General features: G+C 43.1%; 3 protein-coding genes across 3 annotated transcripts; 1 reads left to right on the top strand and 2 right to left on the bottom strand.

The window, feature by feature from the left end:
* Positions 1-5,481: 5,481 nt before the first annotated feature.
* On the bottom strand, positions 5,482-6,991 carry her13 (hairy-related 13; the record flags this gene model as incomplete). Its single annotated transcript, XM_079224640.1, has 4 exons — positions 5,482-5,942; positions 6,386-6,467; positions 6,598-6,684; positions 6,905-6,991. The coding sequence occupies 4 exons, from the start codon at positions 6,989-6,991 to the stop codon at positions 5,482-5,484; spliced, it is 717 nt and encodes a 238-aa protein (XP_079080766.1).
* A 3,925-nt stretch (positions 6,992-10,916) lies between these two features.
* Positions 10,917-12,280, bottom strand: her8.2 (hairy-related 8.2; the record flags this gene model as incomplete). The annotated part of the gene is made up of 4 exons (XM_079224517.1): positions 10,917-11,377; positions 11,798-11,876; positions 12,012-12,107; positions 12,218-12,280. 4 exons carry the CDS (start codon positions 12,278-12,280, stop codon positions 11,040-11,042), a joined length of 576 nt encoding a protein of 191 aa, XP_079080643.1. The 3' UTR covers positions 10,917-11,039.
* A 6,552-nt stretch (positions 12,281-18,832) lies between these two features.
* Positions 18,833-25,496, top strand: cab39 (calcium binding protein 39; the record flags this gene model as incomplete). The annotated part of the gene is made up of 8 exons (XM_079224751.1): positions 18,833-18,946; positions 19,066-19,230; positions 19,760-19,878; positions 20,716-20,884; positions 21,677-21,736; positions 22,733-22,798; positions 23,219-23,362; positions 23,458-25,496. The coding sequence occupies 8 exons, from the start codon at positions 18,833-18,835 to the stop codon at positions 23,644-23,646; spliced, it is 1,026 nt and encodes a 341-aa protein (XP_079080877.1). The 3' UTR covers positions 23,647-25,496.
* Between the last annotated feature and the right edge of the window lie 734 nt (positions 25,497-26,230).

The following is a 26,230-nucleotide window of genomic DNA, read 5'->3' as shown; positions in this document are numbered from 1 at the left end:
ACACACACACTCACACACTCTCACACACACACACACACACACGAGCCGCCAGCAGGGGGACACACTCACCCAGAAATCGAGCAGAACAGTGTGCTCATGTGAGAGTTGGGCAGAGGACTGCTGCTGGTGTGCAGTTCTTCAGCTGCCCCTGCAGGGGGCAGTAGCACTTTATGAGGGTCTTTGTATGCCTGACCCTCATATCGTACTTTTGCCAACACACACACACACACACACACACACACTCTCTGAAAGGATCTGGGTGGTTGGTGACTTGTTAAGCCTCCCAGGTATTTTTTTTATTTTGTATTCCATTGTCTCTTCGACAGAGGCCGTGCATGACAGCAACATGAGCAGATATTATTCTATTTAATAGATAATGGGTGTCTTATGAATATGAATATATGTGATGTCAAAGAATTTTGACAAAGAAATAGTATTTTCTTGTTTGCCACATGGTGTCATTCAAGCCCCTGAAACCCGCCTTTGTGTTTTTTAACTATGTAGAATACATGTGGTGCACAGTGGATTATGTAGTCCTGGTCAAAGGGCAGCAGGGACCCCCACTTTTGTATAGCCGAAGAGTTTTTATCCCCCACTCCCCTTTGAACCTGGCTATTTGCATTATCCAGGCACGGGGCAGTGGTTGCACTCGACTCAACAGCCAACAGAAAGACACGCGGGCTGAGAGTAACTTTCCTCCTGAACCGTGACAATCTGATTCATCCATTCAACTTAAAATCACATATTTATTTTCTACCAGATTATAGCTAGAATAGATTGTTTGAAGCTAAAGCCAAATACATTCATCTAAAGGAGAGTACTTATACATATTCACCGTTTACAGGCATCGGCAATTTACTCTGCAGGATATTAAAGTCACTTTACTTTGACGAATACGATGTGGAGTCCGCTAGTGCATTTTTACAGAATAACCTCTGCAGACCTTTTTTTTTTTTTTTTTTTTAAACGGCACAGGTGCTATGAACAAGTGTGCGTCATCACAGGTGGAGAAGCTGCTGAAATACTTTCTGTTACATGAAAGCAGCAGGAAATTGATACGTGAGAGGTTGAGGGGACTTAAGCTGAAGAAATGTGTATTATTTTGTTCAAACAGCATTTCCCTTTCACCTCCAATTACCACCTTTTTTTTTTAAATGTTTTTTTAAGGTGTATCCATGTACATTGCAGAATATTTCAAAAAGTGTTGAGTGATTATAATGTTTTCAGCCAGTAATCGGTGGGGATTTTTATACATTATGCAAAACGACAGATCACTTTTTAGAAGCTGTTGGTCGGAGTGTTTGCGTAATAACCGTGTTTTCGGGCCGAGGTTTGAACCGAGTGTTCAGCACTGACACTGTAGCTTTAAAGGCGGCCATGTTGCCTCGGTAACTTTCTGTAGAACGACGGAGTTACAACAGGAAGTGGCGACATGCGAGCAACCGTGTGAAATATTAAGGAAAACCAGTCTCCATGTAGTTGAGGTAAACAATGGGAGTACTGGGAACAGAGTTGAGGCGGGGCTTGTGAATGTAACACAGATATTTATTTATTTTATTTGTGTGTTTTTGTTTTGATGGTGAAGGTGAGAGCGTTTTGATTGTCGTCGGGAGACGGACCCTACCTCCTTAAGAAGAAGCTAAAAAACCAGGTCATGTTACTGTAAGCAGAACATGCGTGTGTATGTTTGTATGCATGTGGGCGAAACGCAATGGATGGAGCGGGTCAGATACACCACCTTTTAGTCTCTTGTCTCTTTTCTCTGTGACAAAATATCTCAAGAGGGGCTTAATGTTCAACCCATTAAGAAAAGTAAAATAAAAAGCCAGAATGAATGCTGAGATTAAGCCAGAGAATATTTAAGCCTTACTTTATCACGAGACCTCACTCAGAAGGAAATCCAATTTTTACACGAGTGACACACACACACACACACACACACACACACACACACACACACACTAAACTGTAAATGCACACACACGCGCGGTACTGGCACATGATGTTGTGTATGGTCATGTAAAATGTTTTGTAGGTAAAAAGATGTACTGTTTGAGAAACAGCGTTGTAATAAAATGACAGAAATAAGCGGTGTGACTGAGGATTTTCTTTTTTTTTGCTCAAGGTGTGAAGGTCAGACCTGCGTCTGGAAGAAGAAGAAAGAAAGAAAGAAAGAAAGAAACCAAAAACAACTTAATGAATGGAATGAAACCGTTGTTTTGTAAGATATCAGCTGATTTGTGACTATTTGTAGAACCACTGGATAAAGAGCGCTGCAAAATAACTATTTTCCTTGCAGCTCTTTGTCGACTACTTTCTTGATTTTTAATTTGGTTCATAAAAATGTCAAAAACACACAAATCAAACCTTTGCTGATCACAACCTCCCAGAGCAGGATGACCGGGTCGTCCCCGGGGATCTGTTTCAGCGGCATATGCCTCTCCTCCGCCGTTGAAAATCCCTCTGGCGCCAACTGTTGCATCCCGCTGACCTTTGACCCTCAGAATTCATATGCATGCTCACAAAACACACAGCTGATGCGGCGGGACGTCCCTCCTGTCTGTCTCCCTTGTCTTTTAAGACTAAATCTGGTGACCCGGTCGGCCTGTCGCTTTTCTTTCAGCCGGCAGATTGTGGCGACGTGGAGGGAAGCATCACGTTGGTCTGACCGGAAATATTTAGATTTTATTCATTTCATTGATTTCACGCCAGCTTAGATTTTAAAAAACAAGGATAATAGCGAAAAACACTGTACAATAGGCCTGGACTTCTCAACAATATACAATAGGGTGTGACTGAAATTGAATTTGGCTGAAGGGTTCCTAAACATTCCCACCCATCCACCCACCTGCTTCCTTCCACACGCCCAGACATGCACCCCATAGGGCCACAAACACACACAGCGGCCCAGAAGCACAATGCCTGGTGTGTTTTAGGGACGAGGGATAAGCTCCAGGACATTCTGCACTGTAATTTAGTTTAGTTTGGGAACGGGGGTTTGGCTGAAATCTACAGGAGTCTAAAAATAGACCGAATGAAAGGCAGCTGCCACATGATGATCATGATGTTCAAGAGGGAACTGCTGCAGAGATGTTGTGGCGGTTCGTGGGGAACGTGGGTGAGAACTTAATGCTGGGAGAGCGTGTGTGTGTGTGTGTGTGTGTGTGAGTGGTGGATCCAGTGTAAATAAACATAATGCACTTGGCCTTGATCGCTCCTAGATTTACATAATCAAGACTTAAGGTAGTTATTATATTGTTGAAACAGTAATTTGACAAAATATTTGTTTAAAATTTGACAAAGACAAAATGAGCTTTGGTTGTATGCATTGTTAAAGATTACAAACTCAGCAGTCTTTATTATAAAGTAGGTCAAGTTAAGCTCTGACCAGCTGCAACGTTATAATGCTGAATATATATAATATAAATATGCATAATAAAGCCAACTTTAATGGGTTTTATATGTTAATTAAATCTGTTATATAATACATAATAGCAACATCCTCCAATACTCTGATCACACTGTGTTCACTTTAATGTGTGGATTGTCGTGTGACTTGCAGGTGGAGTATTTCACATTTAAATGACTTTTCATGTAAAAAAATGACATTATTCTTCCTCCAGCTGGACTGCGTCCCCGAGAGTCCATGTCTCTCTGTGTGTCTCTCGATGATCAAGTGTGTGTGTGTGTGTGTGTGTGTGTGTGTGTGTGTGTGTGTGTGTGTGTGTGTGTGTGTGTGTGTGTGTGTGTGTGTGTGTGTGTGTGTGTGTGCGCCCCTTTGAAGAGTCGGAGCCCGCTCGTCCCCTTTGTAGTGCCTCTTTCAGCTGCGCGGGCTTCTTTTTGACGCTCCTCTGTCAAACGGCCGCAGCTTTGATCAGCGTGTCTCGTCCGCTCCCCTTTCAATGTGTTTCCTCCGACGTTCACACCCAGGTCCAGTATGTGAACACCCCCTCCACCCCTCCGCCCCTCCGCCCCTCCACCTCCACCACCTCGCTGTGTTAAGTATCCCTTCTTCGACTGCAGGATCATCTGACAACAGACAATGACTTCAATATTAGTTGTTTTCACTTTTTCTTTTCATATATCTTTAGAAACCTTCAGCCATAAGAGGCCCGGTAGCCGGTCCAGACACAGTCCAGACAGGATCTAACGTCCCTTTTGTTAACGCGCTCATTGTAGCCGAGGTGAGAGCGACGACACTTCGGCAGAGGTGCGACTCTTTCATGTGCAAACAGGAAGAAGAGGGGACCAAATCTCAAATATCTCTAAGAGGTTATGAGCTTATATTATATATATATTTATTTTAACATTCGTCTTGTTCAAATGGACTTGTTCAGCCGGCGGGGTCAGAGGTCAAACGGCATTCTGTGAGCAACAGCGGAGAAAAAGGGTCTTTTTCATCAAAGCTTTTATTGAGGTGAGAAAAGGATGTTGGTCTTAATTGAATACAATCAAACTAAGTGCTTTGAAGAGCTTATTAGCCGAAATCGCTTCACACAAATTAGCCCCTTATCATCTCTCAAGAGATCACCGATCAAAAGTCTTTTCTCACAGATTTTGGAGGTTTTTTTAATTACCCGTGTATGCTTTTTGACTATACTCTCCGGTGTTGAGTCAATCAGCCGACAGCGTTTCAATTCCATAGTTTTATTTAGCAAAATTCAGACATTTTTACGGGCATTTCTAGACATCAATACAACATAAAGTGGTCATTCTGAATGAGGCTAGTGGTCCAATAAACTACAGGCCTTCGTGACATACAATAGAAATATTTATATTAATCAGAGGCATTGCCAAACTTCTCGGGTTTTCTAAAAGAGCTTTTCTCCACATACAAATCCTATATACACACAGAGTTATTGACACAAAATCAAAAGTGTGAACTTGAGCTGTTCCTCGTCTGTCCTTTGTTGGGTTCTAAGTGAATGTCGAGGGGAGAGACGGTCTGCGTCCCTCTCCAGGTGTAAAGAAAAGTCACAACAGAGGAGCCTGTGCTTTCAGGAGGCCCACAGCTGGGAGGGGCCCTTTTCTCTCAAGGGCCCCCGCGATGAGATAAAGGAAAAACTCCAACCTTGAACACTCGAGGAGTGAATTTGATGTTTCACTGAGTGATTTCCGACGTTTTTCCCAGAATGCCTACGGGCGGGATTTAAACATTGCCGTGCGTTGGGTCGTGGGGTGAAGAGTGGTCCGCAGATACACTGCACTGGGATCAGTGGACAAACTGGCCTCTCTGCGTCTTGGAGAGCATGTTTTTGATTATTGAACATCAATGTGGGGAATCCAGAAGACAATCCATGAATGTGTCGGTTATCTGCAGGCGCAAATGCAAGTTGCACCGCCGGAAATAGTTTTTGAAAGTGTTGTAGAGTGGACTTTCCCCGTTCGGTACGAGGCCCCCGGGTGTCACATCTCGTAAAAGGAAGCTGCTGCTGCGACATATCCCGACGGCGTTCCATCCCAAAAAAACCCTGCGCCCTCCTACCAGGGTCTCCACATGGACCGCGGGTAGGTCCCGGTGGGCGTGCTCAGGGCCTCCCTGTTCTCCGAGCCCTCGGTGGAGCTCTGGTTGTGCTCGCTGTCGGTCTCGTCCAGGTCGGAGCTCAGGTCCTCCCCGGACTCGCTGGAGGGCGCCGGGGACGACGAGCCGCTGGACGCGCTCCTCCCTCCGGGCGAGGCCGGGGTCGAGCGCGGCGGCGACTCGTCGCCTCCGTGCCAAGTGCTGCCGTTGCTCCCGGAAGTGTCCGTGATTAGATCCATCAGCACGTCCTGGAGGTGGTCCTCGTTCAGGGGCATGCACTCCAGGAGGTGGTTGAGGAGCTCCGCCGCCACCGTGGCGTCGATCCCGGGGCAGCTGGACACGAACGTGTGGACCTCGTGCATGCACTGGATGTAGCCGGCCGCGAAACGCTCGCTGGCTTCTCGGCCGAGTGCGTCTGTTTCTGTGGATGGGAGAGGGGGAAGATAGTGAAGGGACGGTGTCTCCATCAGCTGGGCGGTAGACATGAGCGATGAGATCGAACCCACAGAAGGACTCGTATTCCCTCGAAAGCCGTGGCTGCTTTTCGGCCTCGTGATGCCTAAATCCAAAGACCTGTCTACCTGTGACCCCTCCTCATGGGTTGCATAGAGCGAGTTTTGTCCCCTGGTTCTATTTGGAGTCCTGAAGTTAAATTAATTACAAAATAAAAGCTTAAAAGAGTCAAGAAAACTCGGCTAGCTTTTTTCTACTTTCCTCATCTGTTAAAGATCTCTGTGACCCCTGATGTGTGTGTTTGACCCACTGCTCTAAACCTCAGGTTGAAGTATCGCATCCCTTGTCTTCAGGCCTAAAGATATAAGAGGATGCAAACCTCCGATATTATAAGATCAAAGTCGTGCATACCTTGGGTTCGGTTCTTCAGAACATCCTCCACCTTCTTCACCGTCATCTCCAGCACCTCTGCGTTCTCCATCTTGGAGTGAAACTGTGGGGAACAAACCGATCAGAACCGACAATACTATAACCTGTAGCTGCATCGGAGCAGGAACAGGTGAGCCATACAGAGGTGCCCATATGGGCTGCGTTGTTGTTGCGCGTGCGCCGTATATACTCACGTCCGTGTCCGCCAGCAGAGTCCGCAGCTCCTGCAGACTCTCGTTGATGCGGGCTCGCCGCTTCTTCTCCACCAGCGGCTTCCTGGTCTGCAGAAACGCAACAAAAAGATCTCCAGTGAGTGACAGAGAACTGCAAAGCTGCTTCTTTTATCGCCCTGTGGCCAAAGTCGCGTGCACATCTGGGATAATTAACCACACAAATCCAATATATAAACGCTCCAAGCACAACAGTTATAGCGGCAAACACTTCACATGCATTACAGTGTCAGCGGCGTGACAAGTGTCCCGAGAGTCCCGCAGCAGGTACCTTTCTGTCCCCTTTGTGGATCCCGTAGTACGACTCATCTTCCTCCATGTCGAGCTCCGGGTTGCTGGGCCGAGCCGAGGGGGCCATGTTGGTTGGATCGCCGCTTCTTGTGGCTTCTGCTGCTGCTGCTTTTTTTTTTTTTTTTCTCCCGTCAGCGAAGGGGGCAGCTGGCAAACGGAACCGGTTACAAGGAGAGAGAGTAAAAAAAAAAAAAAAAAAAAAGAAATCGACAAGCTCGCAGGCGAGGCGCCCTGTGTTTATTGTGCAATCCTAGTGAGACGTGCTGCTGGCGCTGAGTGGCCGTTGTTAGTATTTATAGGGGCTTATTAGCATGTGAATGGGGGCTGAGCGGCTCTGGCGCTGGGGGACAACGGAGCGCGCACGGCCGGAGCCAATGAGCGCGCGCTCCCTTTGTCTCCGGTCAGCCCCGGCCTGCGCCCCGAGGAGCTGGACGGGCTTTAACCCAGGCAGCTTGTTGTGTCACGGGACCGACCGCACGGTTTTTTAATATATATTTTTAAAACTTTTTATTTTGCATTTTCAACACAGCAGAACAACACTTGACATTTAAATAAACATAATCAAATAAAAATAAATAGTAAATAATCAAAACAGTAATATTAGTATCAATAGTGTAGCTTATAGTCAGACTGATGGGAAAACAAAACTGCGAATATGAACAGCACTCAGGACTAGCCTATTCATTTATTACTGTAATTTAACATTATTTAAAAAATAACTAATACCCTTCTTGTACATGCCACCTTTTATACATACATTGAACCTTATAGTGAGTATAAATGCCAACCTTTACATACATGAACATCTACCGCACTGTTTATTTAAATGTAATTTGTAATTTTTACCCCTGTGTATCAACTGTGTGGTTTCAATTCAGCTGCACAACATTCATAATTGTGCAGAATACGCTGTTAGAGTGATATCTACACTCTGTGATGAATGTTTTAATACGACCGGGTGATTATTATTCTATTTAATAGTGATTTATGATAAAGGTGCATTGTGTATTAGCAGTTGTATTGTCGACATGTGTTCAATAATGCTTTGTATTTACAACGTCCTGCCCACTTTGACGCGTCAGAGGATCTCAACATCACCACTCTGTTTCTTTTTTTAATTCTCTGCCCGACCCAGTCTTCGTTCTGCTTTGTTTCGTGTCCGAGCCTCAGCAGATTTAACCGGCTGCGTGTGTTTTTTTTTCTTCTTTTCGCGGATGTAACGCGATGCCTTCAGTTGGCAGCTGCGGCTGCTGCTGCTGCTGCTGGCGGCCCCTCGGCCCCTCGGCCCCTCGGCCCAAACTGAATCAGCCGGGGGAATTAAGGGCCCTTCTCCAAAGAAAGCGACAGGTGTTGCCCTGCGCCTCGTTTGTTCTCCGTTTGTTTGGTGACTTCTGATTTGTGTGCAACTGAATTTCTCACGTTGCGTGCTCCCCTGCGCGCGACAGCTTATAATATCTGGTTGATTTATGTATATTTGTGGTGCTAATAACCCACACTCACCATTCGTGCTGTTGCACCAATGCACTGCGTGTATAAGCATTCAGATTATGTCATCTTTGATATAACATTTGGACTGTTGTGCATTAATTGTTGCGCGCAAAGTGTGTTTATTTATGTCTAATAAGCGCGCTCAGGCCTCTGCCCTCGTTATTATACACGTTTAGTACACTGCATTATCATGCAAATCACCCCTCCTCACAATAGAGCATGTTATGTGTGTTCATAACACCACGCAGGCATCTGTGCCACCTTGCAGGTAAATGCAATGTGCTTATTACCTCCAGGTGCCCTTTTTACGCACGGTTTTTACACCAATTGCGCAAAAACAAACACACACGAAAAAAGCGCCACTAAACTCTAGTATCCTCAAACCGAAGGAAGAGTTTCAGACCTTTTCAAGTGGAGGGGGTTTGGCACCTCGCCACCCTCAGATCCCCGCTCCAGATCTTTAATGGTGTGGACTGTGGAGGGAGCAGCTGTCTCGGCTCGCGCTTTTGTTGGTGAGCTCCCCCCGCTTTCTCTCTTCAGTGGCGGTCGATCATAACAGCAATAATAGCGGGAGAATGGGACATCATATGCACGATTCTAGACTTTTCCAAACCCAATTATGAAGTACATCTATATGTAAACGTGCCAGAACATTCGGTGACGCTCTACACTTTAAGACCACTGGGTTCCCTTACTTTAATTAGTCTATAGGCCAAATGAAACCTCTTCAAGCTGACCATTCTGTCTCGACCATTAAAAAAATAAAATAAAAAATGCACACAATCCAGTCCCTGCTGTCACAGACACCCGTTGTTGTTATTATTATTATTATTATTATTATTATTATTATTATTATTATTATTATTCACTCAGGTCAACCTTGAAATGGGTGTAATCTCAATCACAAAACACGACAGAATTTATGATTCATTTATTCATAAGTATACACCTCTATGCAAATACCTTTTCTTGCGAGCCACGTGATTAAAGGGGCAGTTCCACCAAATTGAACAAAAAGAAAGATAGTTTGAGTTTAGTGACCGTGGAGAATTTCACCATAACAAATACAATAGAGGTGATTGGAAATGTGTTTGGAGTGCTAAAAGCATCAAGAGATGAATGTCAGTAAATATGGCTAAAAATGTCACCTCACTGGGAACAGTTTTCATTGGGACCAGTGGACTAAGGTTATGATGGTCCCCTCTACACGCTATAGTTATGAAGCACACCATTATGTGTGTGTTTTTACCAACATTGTACATGGAAAAGCTATATATGGCTGCCTTATGACAAATAGTCCCAATCTAAATGAATAGGAAAAACCAGTAAAATACCATAAAGGATGACTCTTTAAGTGTTCAAGTGAATCCATGCCATCCATTTTTATTTCATTTTAGGCAATAATTCCCACAAATCAAATTCTATTCACCTGAATTGCATTAATCTAAAAACCTCAGCACATTAAACTGAAACGACAGACACCTTTAAATAAAAGCTGCAAATGTATACTCCTTCAAACCCGACACAACGTTGTAAAGCTGCTATAACGTGTTTACTACCAAACGTATTGGTGGAAGACGAATGAAGGATTTGATGGCTGAATACCATTTAGCTGCTTCAGTTTCAGGCTCCTGTATTGTGCATGCTCACACACTGGCACGGCTGCCTGGGGCAGTTGAATAGAACAGAGTCATTGTTACCTGTGCTTTTCCTACTATGACGTCAAAATAGGGACAAAAGGGCCTACGTTCACTTTCCCTTTAGCTCTGCTTTTGGTCCCCACCAAACTGGATATTTTAAGGCGTCATTACTGGGCAGGTTGGTGAGTTCACCTGAGTTTATTTACTGAAAGCAACACGTCTGCTGCTGCAGGCTTGGTTAGATGCACGGCTCTGTGTTCGTAGCCGTTAAGACAATGAGCTAAAAGAGACTAAAGAGATGCATTGAGCTGCATGATTGGGTCATAATATGCTGTGACCCCTCCCAGTCATTATATGACATTTTATTTAAATCGTACATAACAAATACTAATAAGTGCAACCTGTAAAGTGTTCTCAAATATGCAAACTGACTATATAGATGGTTAGTCTGTAGGCTAATATCTTTTTTATTATCTTTTGAGGAACAATGCTGCAATAATGTCTGTATATTGATAAATAACCTGAAACAGCTTGGTCTCCTTGATTGTTTAACGTTAAAGCAGAAATGTCCAAACATAATTGACAACAGCAGCTGTAAATGAACCAGACTGTTCACAGGAAAATGTACAATCAGTTTTATTATTATTAATGTTTGGGTTAATCATACAGCAAAGGAGGAAGACATACAAATCTACGCAATGCCAAGCGACTGCAGGTCTAAGTAGCAAAAGTCATGCCTTATGATATCAAATAAATAAAGCAGTTAATACAATAAATACAAAGAAAGATTAATAAGAGCCTTCTACAATGCAGGCTACGAGAAGTCGACTTCTGAAGGGAAGTACTGGGAAAAGGTCTGTATAGAATGAGTATAGCACACCTACAATAATAATCACTGGAACAAAACTGCCCCACGGTTGTCTTCTGAGCAGCATATCTATAAGATACATAACAGAGGATGGCCTAAATAAAGATGGAGACCCAAGTTCACCAGGGCCTCCACATCTCCAGCATCCCCAGGTGGGAGCTGCGCAGCGCCGGCCTCTGCTGGCGTCCGGCCCCGTGCCGGGTCGGGCCCTCTCCCTGGAGCTGGTCTCCCCTGAGGGGTGTGCCGGGGTGAGGATGGGCGTCCCGCCCGGGCGAGGCCTGCGGGGGCCCCCGCTCGTCGGTGGACCTGGGGAGGGACTTGAGCAGGTGGTTGAGCAGGCGGGAGCCCAGAGGCTTGTCCATCCAGTCGCAGGTGAGGAGCACGTTGTGGACTTCGTGCATGCACTGGATGTAGCCTGTGCTGTATTTCTGCTGGGCCTCCAGGCCTAACGTGGGGTCTGGGGGAGGGAGAGAGAGACAGAGAGAGAGAGAGAGAGGTGAGGTTATAGCGGCCCCTGGTGGTGGTGACAGTAAAGAAGCGTCCAGAAAAACAACTTCACAACTGTTGCTTCTTTCCCATCAGGAAGCGGCTCAGTGATACTTTTACAACACAATTTGTACAACACAATTTTCACAGTTAACTATATATAACTATATACATATATATGTATACATAAATAGGTAACTTTACAGCTGCATACATTTTGCCACTGAGATCCCTTTCATGTGCTGATGCTCAGTAAGTATCTGAAGCTATTTTTATGGAATATTTAACTTTGTATAAGCCATTTTCAACCCCTATGAAGGGCGTATGTACATGATGGAGATAACAGTATCCGGAACTATTAAACCAGTACACAACCCCACGTGTTCCTCACCGTTGACTTTAACGCTCTGGATGTTTTGCAGATGCTTCACTGTCATCTCCAGGATGTCTGCTTTTTCCAGTTTGGATTGCTGTTGAGAGACGAGCAGCCCTTGAAGTTAACTGGACTCAGCCTCCCATGTGTTTACTGGTTAGCCTAGAGAGAGAGAAAGAGAGAGAGAGAGAGAGAGAGAGAGAGGACGAGACGCGCGCGAGGCGATACTCACGTCGAGTCTGAACGCTCCGATCACTGTGTCTTTCAGCTGATCCAAACAACTGTTGATCCTCTCCCGCCGCTTCCTCTCAATCAGCGGCTTCCTCAGCTGTAAGGGAGGGAAAGCAGCGTCGGTTACAGATGGAGAGAGCGCGCGAGGACCGAGTGGTCCATCCTAAAAGAGAACATTCCATCTTACAGTATATCCACGTGAAATACCTTTCTCTCCGCCTTGGCACCGGGATGTTTCCCCACGTTGTGCGCCATGGATGAAGCAGTCATGCTTTCTTTTCTCTCTCTCTCTCTCTTTCTCTGTGCCTCCTCTGCTCTGAGCCTCAGCGCGTCTCTCTAGGGCCCTCGGCGCGGCACGGCCCTCTTTTTATCCGGCGCAATTAGCATGTGAATGCGCCAACTCTTTTGGCTGCGGGATTTTCCCACACACGGGGTCCCATCAGTCTGGACAGACAGGTCACTGGCTCCATTCAATAAGCGAGAGGGCCGGCCTAGAAGAAGAAGAAGAAAAAAAATATACAAAATACTCACAAGCGACAGATGTCCAAGCCCTGGAACCACGCGCTGCTCTCCAGCCTCCCCGCCCCCTTTCGCTCTCCTCCCAACAACAAAAAGCTGCAGTTTCCTCTCCTCCCAGGGATGAACAATAGTGTGCAGTTACCGTGCTTTACTCCGGGGAGCCCCTCGGTTGTTCTTCTCAGGAGCAACATTACACTGTACCGGCGAAAGGGCCGAGCCTGTTCCCTCACGAGCTCACAGGGAGGCACAATGGTGACAAATCACTTGAGAATATGTGTCTGCCTCGAAGATATAGGTTTGCCGGTATGGAAGATCTTATGGAAGCCCGTTTTCGCCACAAAAAAAATAAAAAAAAGAGATAAAAAGTAATAATTATGAGATAATAAAGTCGAAATAATGAGATAAAAAGTCATAATAATGAGATAGAAACTTTGTATCTCATAATTTCGACTTTCTATATCATTATTATGACTTTTTATCTCATAATTATGACTTTTTATCTCATTATTTTGACTTTTTATCTCATTCTTATGAATTATTATTATCCATAATGACTGTATGTGATTAGTTCACATTTAATTTGCGACCACATTAGAGTTAGATCCCATCCATAACATCATTTCAGACCTATGCGAACCACAATAATCACACCATGTGCAATATAACTTTCAATATATTATGTGCAATGGAACTTTGTATTACTTTTCTAAATCATTGACAACATCACTCTCAATATCATGCATAATATTACATTTATATTTTAGGTTATATTAGGCACTGGTATAATCATACTTCTAATGAACACTTTATCAGAATTATTGATATGTTGCACACACAAGGAATTTGACTCGGTGAAAGGTGCATACAAAAATAATATTGTATTTTATTTATTTAATAAAATAAACAAATAAATAAAATCAGAATTATTGATATGTTGCACATACAAGGAATTTTACTCGGTGAAAGGTGCATACAAAAATAATATTGTATTTTATTTATTTAATAAAAAATAAATAATAATAATAATAAAAATCTTTTGTCTTTGATCAAACTGACACACGAATTTCCTTTGGGATTGAAAAAGTTCCATCTTATGCTATGTTATCATAAGGTTTGCGGTTCGATTCCCAGCTTCCTGTCAGTATGCGAGAGCTTTTACTGCTCCTAATGCTGAGGATGGGGTCAACGCATATAGGTCAAATTTCATTCATGTTAATTCATTAATTATGGAGCGATTTGATGCTGCACACATACCAGCATAGACGGAGTCATGCTGGATGCAGCAGGAGAGTGAGACCAAGCGATGGCGCACACACACACACACACACACACACACACACACACACACACACACACACACACACACAGTCTCTCTGCTCTTCGAGAAACAGCTCAGCTTTGATCCCCGTGCGTGTTTTCTAATGTCAGGCATCTGCTCTTAACTGTTAGCGAGCAGATGCCGGAGTGACCAGATGTCCCCCACCTCCAGGTCCCTTCAAGCGCGGGCCCCTGGTTTGGTTTGGAGCCACGCGACTGCCAGGCGAATGCCGGGTCGTGGGAACCGGAGCCGAACAAAGGCCGCTTTTCATTCAAACCTAATCAGCATGAAGAGCGTAATAACCTCCAGAGAGGGGAGGGGGAGGGGCAGGGGGGCGGGGCCGCGTTGGCATGTGACCAATAGGTGATCAGGGATGTAGCCAGGTGTAATGCATTAAAGATGCTAAATGATCAATGAAGTGGATCGGAATGTCAGAAAAGCATCAGGCAGGCAGATAAATACCTCAGGGCAATTAGTGGTGCCATGAGGAAACGACATTAACTATGAGAATGTTGAGTTTTACTGCAAGATAAACATACATTGTATTATATCTGTATATGTAATATTGCTATTGTGGATTATTTACTGTTTTTATTCCTGTTTTACTGTTTATTTATAGTACTTTATTCATATAATCTTAGATAATTGACATATTTATAGAAAATACACTTTCAAAGACAACCTCAAACACACACACACACACACACACACACACACACACACACACACACACACACACACACACACATCCAAAGCCCAGTTTCTTCTGCACGTGTCATCTCACCTTGCCATTTTAAAGCAACTATTTCTGTTTTTTTTATTGATGCAAAGCTGATGTTCCATGAACGTATTTGCTGAACAAGTCACAGGAATTATGTGCATCTTGAGAAACTTATATTGTATCAAGGCAACAGGTGGCCAAAGCAGGTTTTGCATTGAGATGCAGGTTGTGCAGACTATTGAACATTCAGCGGTACAAGGGACAGGGGGTAAACAATAACCGTATAAATCATACAAACTATATGCTTCTGAGCAACTGCATTTTTGTAATCTCATCATCTCATAACAACATGCGGCTGTGCTGATATCAGATGTGTTATGATTTTCCTAACAGTTGAGCCTTCAAGCAAGATGGTGGCGACATTAATAGGTTACAAAGTCTGGATTTATAGAGCCATTCAAACGTTATAAATCCACCAGTGACAATCAATAACTGATTGTGTTTATGATGCAAACATGGGGCCAGTCACTGTACACAATGCACAGAGAGGTGGAGGAACGCAGGTCATAGGACACAGGATATAACTTTTTTTTAAAGTAGTATCTGTTATCTAAGTCATTTGTCTTTAATCTTACTCACTATGGATCTATTAAAGTTAAATGTTAAGCCAATTAAAACACTTTTACACCGCTTCAGGATAGAACTGTGCTACGGAAAGTAAATGTGCAGTGTTGGAGGCAGGACCAGATTAACCCACAGGAGGGCAAACATGAGTGTGGGACACCAATGATGAAGGAAGAGGCTTTAATAATCCTTACACATGCTTAATTTCAATAAAAATACATTAACAAACAATATACGAAGAAAAAAAAGACAATATAACTGATATACTGTATACACTGTCACAACAGATGTATGTGTCTCTAGTCTACTATTTACATCATTTAAATAACTGTCTGTAGCGTTTCAGGCATGATTGCAAACAGCTATGGTGCATTTTTTTTTTACTTGTAAAATCATGATTATTATCATGATTGTATTATTTATTATTGAATGCTTTTTTCTGTCTATTTCATATTATCTGCGGTTCCCCCCCTGGCATGTTAGTGTATTTACATTTATTTTGCAGTTTCTTATTGACAATTTATGAAATTGTACATGTGCAACTGTTGAATAAAGAATTATATATAATAAAAATCTCACTCAGAAAATATCGCTCGAGCAGCAACGCTCTCATGTCCACGGGGTGAGCGCGCCCCCGTGCGGTCACCTGACATCCTCGCGGGCACGCAGCCGCAGCAGCCGCTAGTTGCAGTGACACGAGGCGCCCGGAAGAGGCGCTAGACCGACGCTGCTGCAGCGACAACGGCTCCGCTCGCAAACGTTACCAGTCGAGCTCAGAGAAATAACTAGGAAACAACAAGGGGAGGCGGCGAACAAGGAAAACTAAGCCGTTTTTTTGTTGTTCCAGGGAGCATCTGAGTTGGGGGAAGCTAGAGCCATTACAAGGTAACGTTTTATATGTATATATTTATATATGTAGGATATATATACTGGGATGAGCGCGAGGCTACTAGCGCGAGGGGTGACTGCCGGGCCCGAGGCTAACGTTATGCTAGCTGACGCTACCGATACAAACGTTCCGTTGCAAATTTAGCAATTAAGACTTAAATTGCCTCCCCAGATATTTAAGCTTTTCTTTTAAATAAGCTAATGTTAATTTAAATCAGCTGTGAAGGGTTTGTAAGCTTTCGGCCTGCCGAGGCCTTCTGTTTGTCGATACACACACACACACACACACACACACTTCCAGAAGCAAGCTAGCAAGCTAGCCCTGTTGTTCAGTGGACTGTGATTTAGATATCATACGCCATGTTTTCTCACAAACCCGTACAAAGTGAGCTGTGGAGAAGGAAGCCGAAGCACGCATTTCCCCTCGCGGCTCTGCACTAAAAGTTGCATTTGCGAGCTGCGGAATTAACTCAAGTGAGCGAGTGTCCATTTTGTTAGCATTGCGCAAAGTTGGCAGGCTTCACACCATCACAAACCAGGCATGGATAACAGAGAGGGGCGGTACTCCACTTCGTGCTTTACGTTGAGCCACTCACACATAACCTATGTCTACTTGTCCTAACACTAAAAACTAGTATAACTAGCTTCTGACGGGATCAATGGTGTGTAAATAAGCTCGATGACTGGACGTGGTGGTTGACAGATGAAGGGTTCAGGTGGCTTTCTGACACTTGTTTGTTTTTCTGGACAGTCACTACTTCATGGACCACCGTTCCGTCTTTTATTCAATATATTTTACACATCTGACGTGTGTTGGTCTGACAGCACTCCGGGGTTCATTGTTGGTCGACCAGCTGATTGTGAGCCTGCCATATGTTTCACTCCTATTTGCGTCACTGGCACAGAAGCGGGTCAGGAGTAAAGGAGGCGGTCCCGCCGCCTGCTGGCTTCACTAACGAGCATTATAGTCTGCGCGAGAGACGGATTTGGCCACCTGGCGAAATCGAGGTGTGTCCAGATTAATAAAGATGTGCTTTCTTCGGTCACTGGTGAAACCATGCGTTTCATAATTCAACCCAGTCACACACACATGACACATCGGATACGAATAGTGGACGTCACCTCCCACTTGCTGCTTGGTATATATATTCCTGTCCTCGGCGTTGCTTTCTAAAAGCGGACTCCCTGTCAGGACTATAAGAGGACCAGTGTGACTGCTCCAGGGTTTGTGTTCAGAGTTTAGAGGATCTTGGCAGGACAACAGGTTGGTGACAGACTGATAGATCAGTAGCTCAAAGTGACTTATTGACTAGTTTTGGCAAACCTCAGTATTGGTTAAGCATGTTAAATGGGAATAATTGCTGTACTAAAATGTTCATGATACTGGAATTGGTTTTATTGGGTTTCTCTTCTTGGAATAGGTAATCATCCTACGTCACCCAATATATGAAGAACAGAGTTAATTTGGGCTCCTGCTGTGTGATAGCCTTGGCTTACGTCTTGTTTGCTTGTAAAGTTTTGCCTTTTGCCCCTTCGTTTACGTAAGGTGGTTGGGTGGGTCGGGGAGTTGTGTAGATAAGGGTCCTTGTAACCCAGTTAAATAGGAACAACAGTGAGATATTGTTTTTGTTCAGTTTTATCTTGAGTTCAAGGTTTTTGTACAGTAAAGAGACTCAATGTGTGTGTGTGTGTGTGTGTGTGTGTGTTTATTTACCTGAATTAGTTCTCTCAGAAAGTATTGTACGTTTTAAAACGACAAGGCGTTTATTTGGACTCGTTAGTTGCTGTCCAGGGAACGGGTCATACAAAGGTCTGAGGCTATGTCATAGTTATAGTCAACATTGCTGGGTTAATCATTTAATGACAATAACCAGAAAATTCACAAGATTGTACTTTTTTTTCAATGAAGCATTAAAGGTCAGATCTAGAACATTCGCAAGTTATTTACATCACTTTTCCTCAGGTATGTTTGTGCATTTGTCTGGTATGGAACATGACTCGCGAACTAACTGGAGCTTTTTGGGGGGATAAATACATCGACAATATAATAGGAAAGTACACCTACATAAATACTTCTGTCCCGGTATTGCAAAATAAACTATCACAAGGTGTATTCTACCTTTTGGCCTTGGTGAGTCACAACAGTGATGCCAAAGTATAAATATGTCATTGAGACCGTATAATGCAACAATAACTACTTACTCAATGAGCAATGAGTTACGGTTAGGGGTGTGGTTATGTGAATGATAGTCGATAAGTGGTTACATTACATCGTAACATAACATGTCCCAATAGTATTTTTTTCTTCATAATGCCCATAAAAAAAATCACACAACCAATCATACATGCTGTCGATATGAAAACAACAAGTGCTTTGTAAAGGGTAGAGCTTGACACTTAAGTGATATGTATCTACTGTTATCATCCTTAAGTTGTTATTTTTTGTCGGCCTTTGCCCAGGCGTGCATGGTATCATTGCTATGTTTGCATGAGTGCGACTTCTGATTCATGAGTCACTGGCTGTATATTTGTTATCACCTAATCCACCACAAATATGTTTTATTTTTGTAGTTCATCTGTTGATTTATATATATATTTTTCTCTGTCTCTGCCCCTTTTTACTTTCTTTCTACATGCTCTTAGTTCTCACCTCGGCAGTCCTTCCATCTTCACTCAATCTCTGATCCAGTTCTGTGTTTTATTCATTTAGGTGGACAGCCCACTGCCTGGTTGCTCGTGGTAACGCTCCGCCATGCCTTTCCCCTTTGGCAAGTCCCACAAGTCGCCGGCGGACATCGTCAAGAACCTTAAGGACAGCATGACGGTGCTTGAGAAGCATGACATTTCCGACAAAAAGGCAGAGAAGGTAGGGTCAATCCCGCACAAATTCACTTGTTCTTCATTCACCTCATCGCTCTTTTTGTGGGTGGTTGAAAATTGTTGCTTCCTGGCGCTTGAAATGATGTAATGTGTATATTTTTTTAGGCCACAGAGGAGGTGTCAAAAAGCCTGGTGGCCATGAAGGAGATCCTGTATGGGACGAATGAGAAGGAGCCCCAAACAGAAGCAGTGGCCCAGCTTGCCCAGGAGCTCTACAACAGCGGCCTGCTCAGCACCCTAATAGCAGACCTCCAGCTCATCGACTTTGAGGTGAGACGTTGAGCGGTGCATGTGTTTTTTTCGAAAAGGTGCACATCTGCCCTTTGGTGCTACGTGGGCAAACTCCCGTCTCCCTGCAATATGTTAGACCGGTGCTGTGAAATAACGGCTGCTGCAGGCTTCCCTGACTCACCCTATCACAGCGTGACTCATTGTGTTGTGCGATCACTCTCTTCCTCTTTTACCCTCTCTAATCTTCGCTGCCTGTAGAAAAAAAAGAAGCTGGTGAAGAATTGTAAATCACACACGCGTGCCACATAGAAATATAAAAATGATTCAACATTTTAGCTGTGCACACATTTGGTGCATGCTGAATTATTGTCAGGTTTGTATAAGGGCATTTGTTTTTTGTCATAAGACGACGTCTATCTTTTTCCCCTCTAAGCTGAAAGAGCTTGTTGACCTCCTGACTGCATTGTCAGTTTAGAAGTTTGTTGTATAAACCTTCTTGTTCATTGTATTCTCTTTCATGTTCTGCTCCATCATGCCTCTGTATTCATACTTTATCTGCTGCCTCCAGGGTAAGAAAGATGTGGCTCAAATCTTCAACAACATCCTGCGGCGTCAGATCGGCACCCGGACGCCCACGGTGGAGTACCTCTGCACCCAGCAGAACATCCTCTTCATGTTGCTGAAGGGGTAAGAAGAAGGCACACAGAGAGCAGTCATGCACCGCTTGATCTTTTAGACTTTTTGTTTGTTATGTTACGTTAACCCCTTATTGAAAAGAGCAGCTTCCGAACATAAAGGCAACTGTTTTCAAATGGTCTGATCGCTGTTTTAAGAATAATGAACACAAGGCACACATGTTTTTTTTTTGCCAATAAAGCAACATTTAGCGGTTTCTATCTAGCTTCCTGTGACATAAGTTATATTTACTGGTGGTAATCACCATGTGCTCCGTGAAGCATAACATATGTTGCCTTATCATGTCCAGGAATGTACAGAAGGCGATGCTCATTAAACTGAGAGACAATTGAGTAGAACGATTTCAACGTTTTTATGCCTCTGCGGACGGCTAAAGGCGTTGTGTGTTCGGGTTGTGCATCCGTACGTCTGTCCGCTGCATTCTGGCGAACGCCATCTCTCAAGAATGCTTCGAGGGAATTTCTTGAAAATTTGGCACAAACACCCACTTGGTCTCAGGTATGAACTGATTGGAATTTGCAGGTCAAAAATCCTCATATTTTGATAGAAAATAATACATTGTCTGATGTTGTTAATATGCGACATCTGCAACAAACAAGGGAACCATTGTCACTTGTTTTGTTGCAGGCTTTCAAAGCCAGTGAGAGGAATAAATAGAAACAGGTTGATGTTGCTCCTTTTTCAAACACATTTTAACTGAACATATTTACAAAATGAATCAATTTAATGCCCTAATTCGCACAACTGGTGATGTGTTATTTGGTATCAATAAATAAATGTGTAGTCTGCTCCTGAATGTCCTCTTCCCATGTTGTTGTTGTCGTGCAGGTATGAGTCTCCAGAGATCGCCCTAAACTGCGGTATCATGTTGAGGGAGTGCATCAGACATGAGCCGCTGGCCAAAATCACACTGTCGTCCGAGCAGTTTTATGACTTCTTCAGATACGTGGAGATGTCCACCTTCGACATTGCCTCAGACGCATTTGCCACTTTCAAAGTAAGTTGTCTCACTTGTTCGGCAAAAGCAACTCACTGATATGATATAGTGCAGGTGATTAGCGGAGATATTGTTTTCATCTCTTTTCCGCATCCCCGCCCCCTACCTCCTGGTTGGTGGTTGCAAATGTTATGATTTGTTGGCTGCATGCACGTACTGCTGCTGATATTGTGACTATAAGGACACATCGACACAAACAGATTTGGAGGTTGCGCTGTTATGAAGGGAAAGACGGCATTTATATGCAAAGTTATGCCATGATTTGGGTACCTGAATGCACCACTTTCAAATTTTCAAAACAGAAAATCACGGTGTGTCATGATGGCGTGTCAAAATGTCTTTAATGTTTCACAGAAATTAGTTTTAGATTAGATAAAGAATCTTTTTAAGTAATTTGATCATTTAAACCACAACCAGTAGGTAGCTGATTGTCCAGCAAACTACTGCTTTTAAACTCTGTGGACAAACTTCAACAACACAGTTTAATAAATACCACATCATTTACTCCTGATATTAAGGCTAAAATATATTTTTATTACAAAGCAATGTTTATTTCGTCCAATAAAGGATTTATTAACAGATACACCAGTCGTCCTTACGATTTTGAAAAGGATTATGTCTAGAAATATCACTAATAACAACCGGAACCAAAAAAATGTTTTGTGTACCTTTTGATGGGGAGTTTTCAGTTTTTTTATTTTAAGGATTATTTCCGCATGTGCTTTAGAGATTAGATAAATAGGACCAGGCTAACTGATAACCATTAAATCTGAATGTATTCTCTGATTTCAGGACCTCCTCACGAGACACAAGCTGCTGAGTGCAGAGTTCCTGGAGCAGCATTATGACAGAGTAAGTCCCCTCTCACCCGAAACCTCGCATTTGTACTCTGTAATGACTCTGCTGCTTTATTCCAATACCTACTAGTAGTTTAAAGCTTTTAGGCCCTTTAGCGGAATTCAAAGTGTGACATTCAGAGGTGGCCAAACTGAGACGCCGTTTTTAAACACTTTTTCTCTGTCTTAACCGCCTGGCACAGAAACCAATATTGTACACAATTTCTACCTGTTTGTTATACTGAATATTCAACCTGTAAATGTAAAGTTTAAATTTTACATTGTTAAATAAGATAATTCTTTATTAGTCCCGCAGTAGGTCAATTGCAGAATTACAGCAGCAAGAGACACGTAGTAAAATAAAACAAGTAATATAAATAAACAGTAATAAAAACAGTAAAGAATCTACAATAGCAGTATTTTATATATACAGACAGAATTAAAATGTATTTATATTGCACCAGTTAAAGTGATTGAAGTGTGATCTTTAAGTGGGCGCTTAGGCTATGAACAGAAAGGTGTTTCAACTTTACTTATTTACGCATAATGTAATATTTCAAGTGTGCACAAAGGCCATGCACACTGTATTAGAGTTTAAAAGTATTGAATTAATTTACATTAAATGTAAGAGCAGCAGAGACAGAAATGCACGCGTGAAAACTAAACGTTTCTATTTTTCCACGTCTGGCCCACAATCGGTCAAGTTGCTTTAAATGAACTAAACCGCATTCTGCCCCCCACCTTTATGTAAATGAGAGCTGGGTGTTTGGCATGCTGGCAGCCTCTTGGCTCAACAACATGAAGCCAGCCGTTCGGGACATAATATGCAGGCTGAGAACACAAAGTAGCCGTCAGTCTGCGAGGCCAAATCTTTCTCTGTCCGCTCATTGTGTTTTGATACGAGACAAAGATGCAATTGTGAGAACGTTTAGATGACTCTTCCTCTCTCGCGCCGACCACTTCTATCTCATTGTGTCTCTCTCTCACTCACGTTCTCTTCCTTTCTCTCTAGTTCTTCATTGAATATGAGAAGTTACTCCACTCAGAAAACTACGTGACTAAAAGGCAGTCCCTCAAGGTAAGGACCGGTAAACAGGCCTCATGTAGTGGTGTCAGAGAGCTATTTACAGACTCATCTGGTCCGTGTTTGGTTTCTCTAAAGCCTTCCGCCTCCATCACCTCGTCTTGACTGCCATCTAGTGGTGGGACCGCTTCACATGTTTTACTTCTCTGACGAATCTGGTGTTTTTACCATTTAGCGCCTACTTTCATCTTAATCTGAATAACATTCATGTTATGATGAATGTACATTCACCCTCTCAATTGATTGATTTGTGAGCTAACACTACTAATGTTTGTACATGAAGGATTGAAACTGGCCAATGTTTTACGTTGTAATCATTTAAGTAGGCAAAGTAAGTTACAGACTACATTTGCAACTGTCAATAAATGAAAAGTGTATGTATTCAAATGAATGTATTTCTGTGTGTCGCTCTAGTTGCTGGGGGAGTTGCTTCTCGACCGGCACAACTTCTCCATAATGACGAAATACATCAGCAGGCCGGAGAACCTGAAATTAATGATGAACCTGCTCCGGGACAAGAGCCGCAACATCCAGTTTGAGGCGTTCCATGTTTTCAAGGTAAAGGCGAAATCACAGTTTTGACCATGTCAGATGTACACACACACACACACACACCATGTGCTCGTATTGACATCCTCTTCCTCACCGGCCAGGTGTTCGTGGCCAACCCCAACAAGACGCAGCCCATCCTGGACATCCTGCTGAAGAACCAAACCAAGCTCATCGAGTTCCTCAGCAAGTTCCAGAACGACAGAACGGAGGACGAACAGTTCAACGATGAAAAGACTTACCTGGTCAAACAGATCCGGGACCTCAAGAGGCCTGTCCCCCAGGAGGCCTGAGGAAGGGGGTGGGGGGGGAGGAGCCAGCAGGACCAGGACCGTGTCTGGACAACATCCTTAACGGACCCATCAGCAGCTGCTGTTCTGGTTTCTGAACAAAAATCAAAGAAACAAATGGAAAAACCAACGCACCCACATCAACTCGTCAGGAAGTCGCCAGCTCCTCAGTGAACATTTAATTACTTTATTTTTTATTTTGTAGTCTTTATTTTTCCTTCAAAAACTAAAAAAAAAAATACGAGAAAATAATAGATGCTGCTGCTTTTCTTGCACATTTGAGACATGTTAGGTATATTATAATGACGCGACAGAAAATAAAGTAAGGCAGACTTCCTGATAGACACACACACACACAAGACAAAACTAGACACACACATGTATCACATAAAGGAACACACACACACACACACACACACACACACACACACACACACACACACACACACACACACACACACACACACTGCAAAAGTATCATCTAAAACCTTGTGAAAGAATCGGTACGAGCACGTTGAACATTGGTGTGTTGGTTGCATGCCTTGAAATGTGACAGATCCACGTTGGTACCGGGCGGCGGCTCGGTTCAGTGCCACAGACTCGGGGAAATTGCACGCGCATCGCAAGCGACCGCTACAGTTCGTATCAACGCCTTCATCCAATAAAAACAACGGTGGGTTATTTTAGCGATTTCGTGGGGGACGAAGCTCTCGGATGCCATCACTTGGAACCGTTTACCTCCCGTGTGCTTTGTTTTTACGACACGTGAAGCACACGAGGAACCGGGGGAGGGATGAAAAGAATGAATCTTGGTTAAAAAAAAGCCCTGAGAGTGCGGCCTCTTTATTGTTGTTTTTTGGGGTACATGTACATAATGCCTTTTTATTTTAATTTGTTTTGCTTTGTAGATTTTTTTTTTGTTTAACCTTGACATATGAATATATATTATATATATATTACTTTAAACATCACGTTTTTGGTTAATTGTAATCCAATTACTTTCTAAACCATAAAAGAAACGACAAACAAGTTTAAGTGACATTGTTTTTTGTTTTTTTTTGCATTTCATTTTTACTGCTGAAATGGTTGCTGTTGGGTTTCTTTGTACATAACTTAAAGGGCCAGCTCACGTTTTAGCTAACCTCTAGGATATTAACAATTTGTACAGCGGAGGAATGTCATTGGTGTTAGCTCCGGGTCTGTTAATCCTCTTTTTATTCTCATCGACATTTCGAGTATCTCTCTGAAGATGTGCTGAAACATTAAAGCCCGTGTGTTTGTGCCGAGCGACCGCCATCGCCAAACTGGAGCCCCACCTTCCTCAATTTCATTAAATAGTCCCCCCCTTCATCCTCATCACTCTGCTAGTGTGCTGTGTGGCCCCACAGTGAGTGTGATTCAGGGGTGAGCTCATCAGGACATTCTCACCCGCCCTCCCTCCTCATGTTTGAGCCTTTTTCTCTTCAGAGGGTTTATAATTCCAGTACAATTGTGAGTGTAAAGCATTGTGGGTAGCGGAGTACTTTGGGCATGTTTGGATTGTCCTCGCGGTGCGCAGCCAAAACTGATGACGCCACCAGATCAGTTGATTTACACGCGACCCAAACACATTAAAGTTATACACCGACAGTTCTTTCATTCGCATCCAACCTGCATGTTCCTCACTGGCTGTGCATGATGCTGTACTAAAGATGTTGTACTGGAATTGTGTTTTTTTTTTTTTTTTTTTTTTCTCCAAGTATTTAACAACGTTGAAATGCCAAATTGAACTATTATTGGCTGTGTGGCTGTATGCTGACTGACTCCAGGTGCAGCACAGAGCGCGTGGGCGCTTTCAGACGTGTCAAAGGCCCGGGCCCTACAATCGAAATAAAGAAGAAAAGAACAAAAAAAAACATTTGGAATAAAACAATGCTGTGGTAATTTTTGTTTTTTTCCTGCACAGAAATGACAACAAAGCCGTCAAATGGGTGTTAACATTTAAATGTGTGCGTCTGCTTGGTGGAAGAAGTATTCAAACATGTTTGCTAAATCCAAAATACTATATAGTATAGTATTATCAACACAATGTAAAAAAACACTGGTGCAGATTGTTTTCCTCATATTTATGACATGGATTAGTGTCATTTTGAGCTACTGTAATTAAGGATATTTTATAAAAAATACAATGATAAATGATCAAAAAATAATCCTAATATCCCTGAGTTTGGTCTCCACCGACTCTGCTTTCATCGCCTATGGATCTATAGCAGCAGCTATTCTGCTGGTTGTTGCTGGGCACGTGCTGCCCAGTGGTTTTACATTTATTTATTTATTTTTATATCCAGCTTCCTGTTGGCCCGAAACCACCTATGAGAGCGGTGAGAGTGAACCAAAACAGTAAAGGTTGTGGGCGTGTCAGCTCCGCCCAGATAATTACCACTAATGAGTGACCTGCTCACATTTTATACATTGCTATTAAAAAAACAATAGCGATCATAGCCGCGTTAAGAGCTTGATCATTTCATATCAGAATATAACAAAGTGAACAATAGTTGACCTTGTAATGCAGCCTTATAGGAGGAAGAGGAAGTTGTGTTATGAGGCT

The sequence above is a fragment of the Taurulus bubalis genome (assembly GCF_910589615.1).
Source record: "Taurulus bubalis genome assembly, chromosome: 10".
Lineage (NCBI taxonomy): Eukaryota > Metazoa > Chordata > Actinopteri > Perciformes > Cottidae > Taurulus > Taurulus bubalis.
This window is presented reverse-complemented; position numbering and strand designations above follow the sequence as displayed.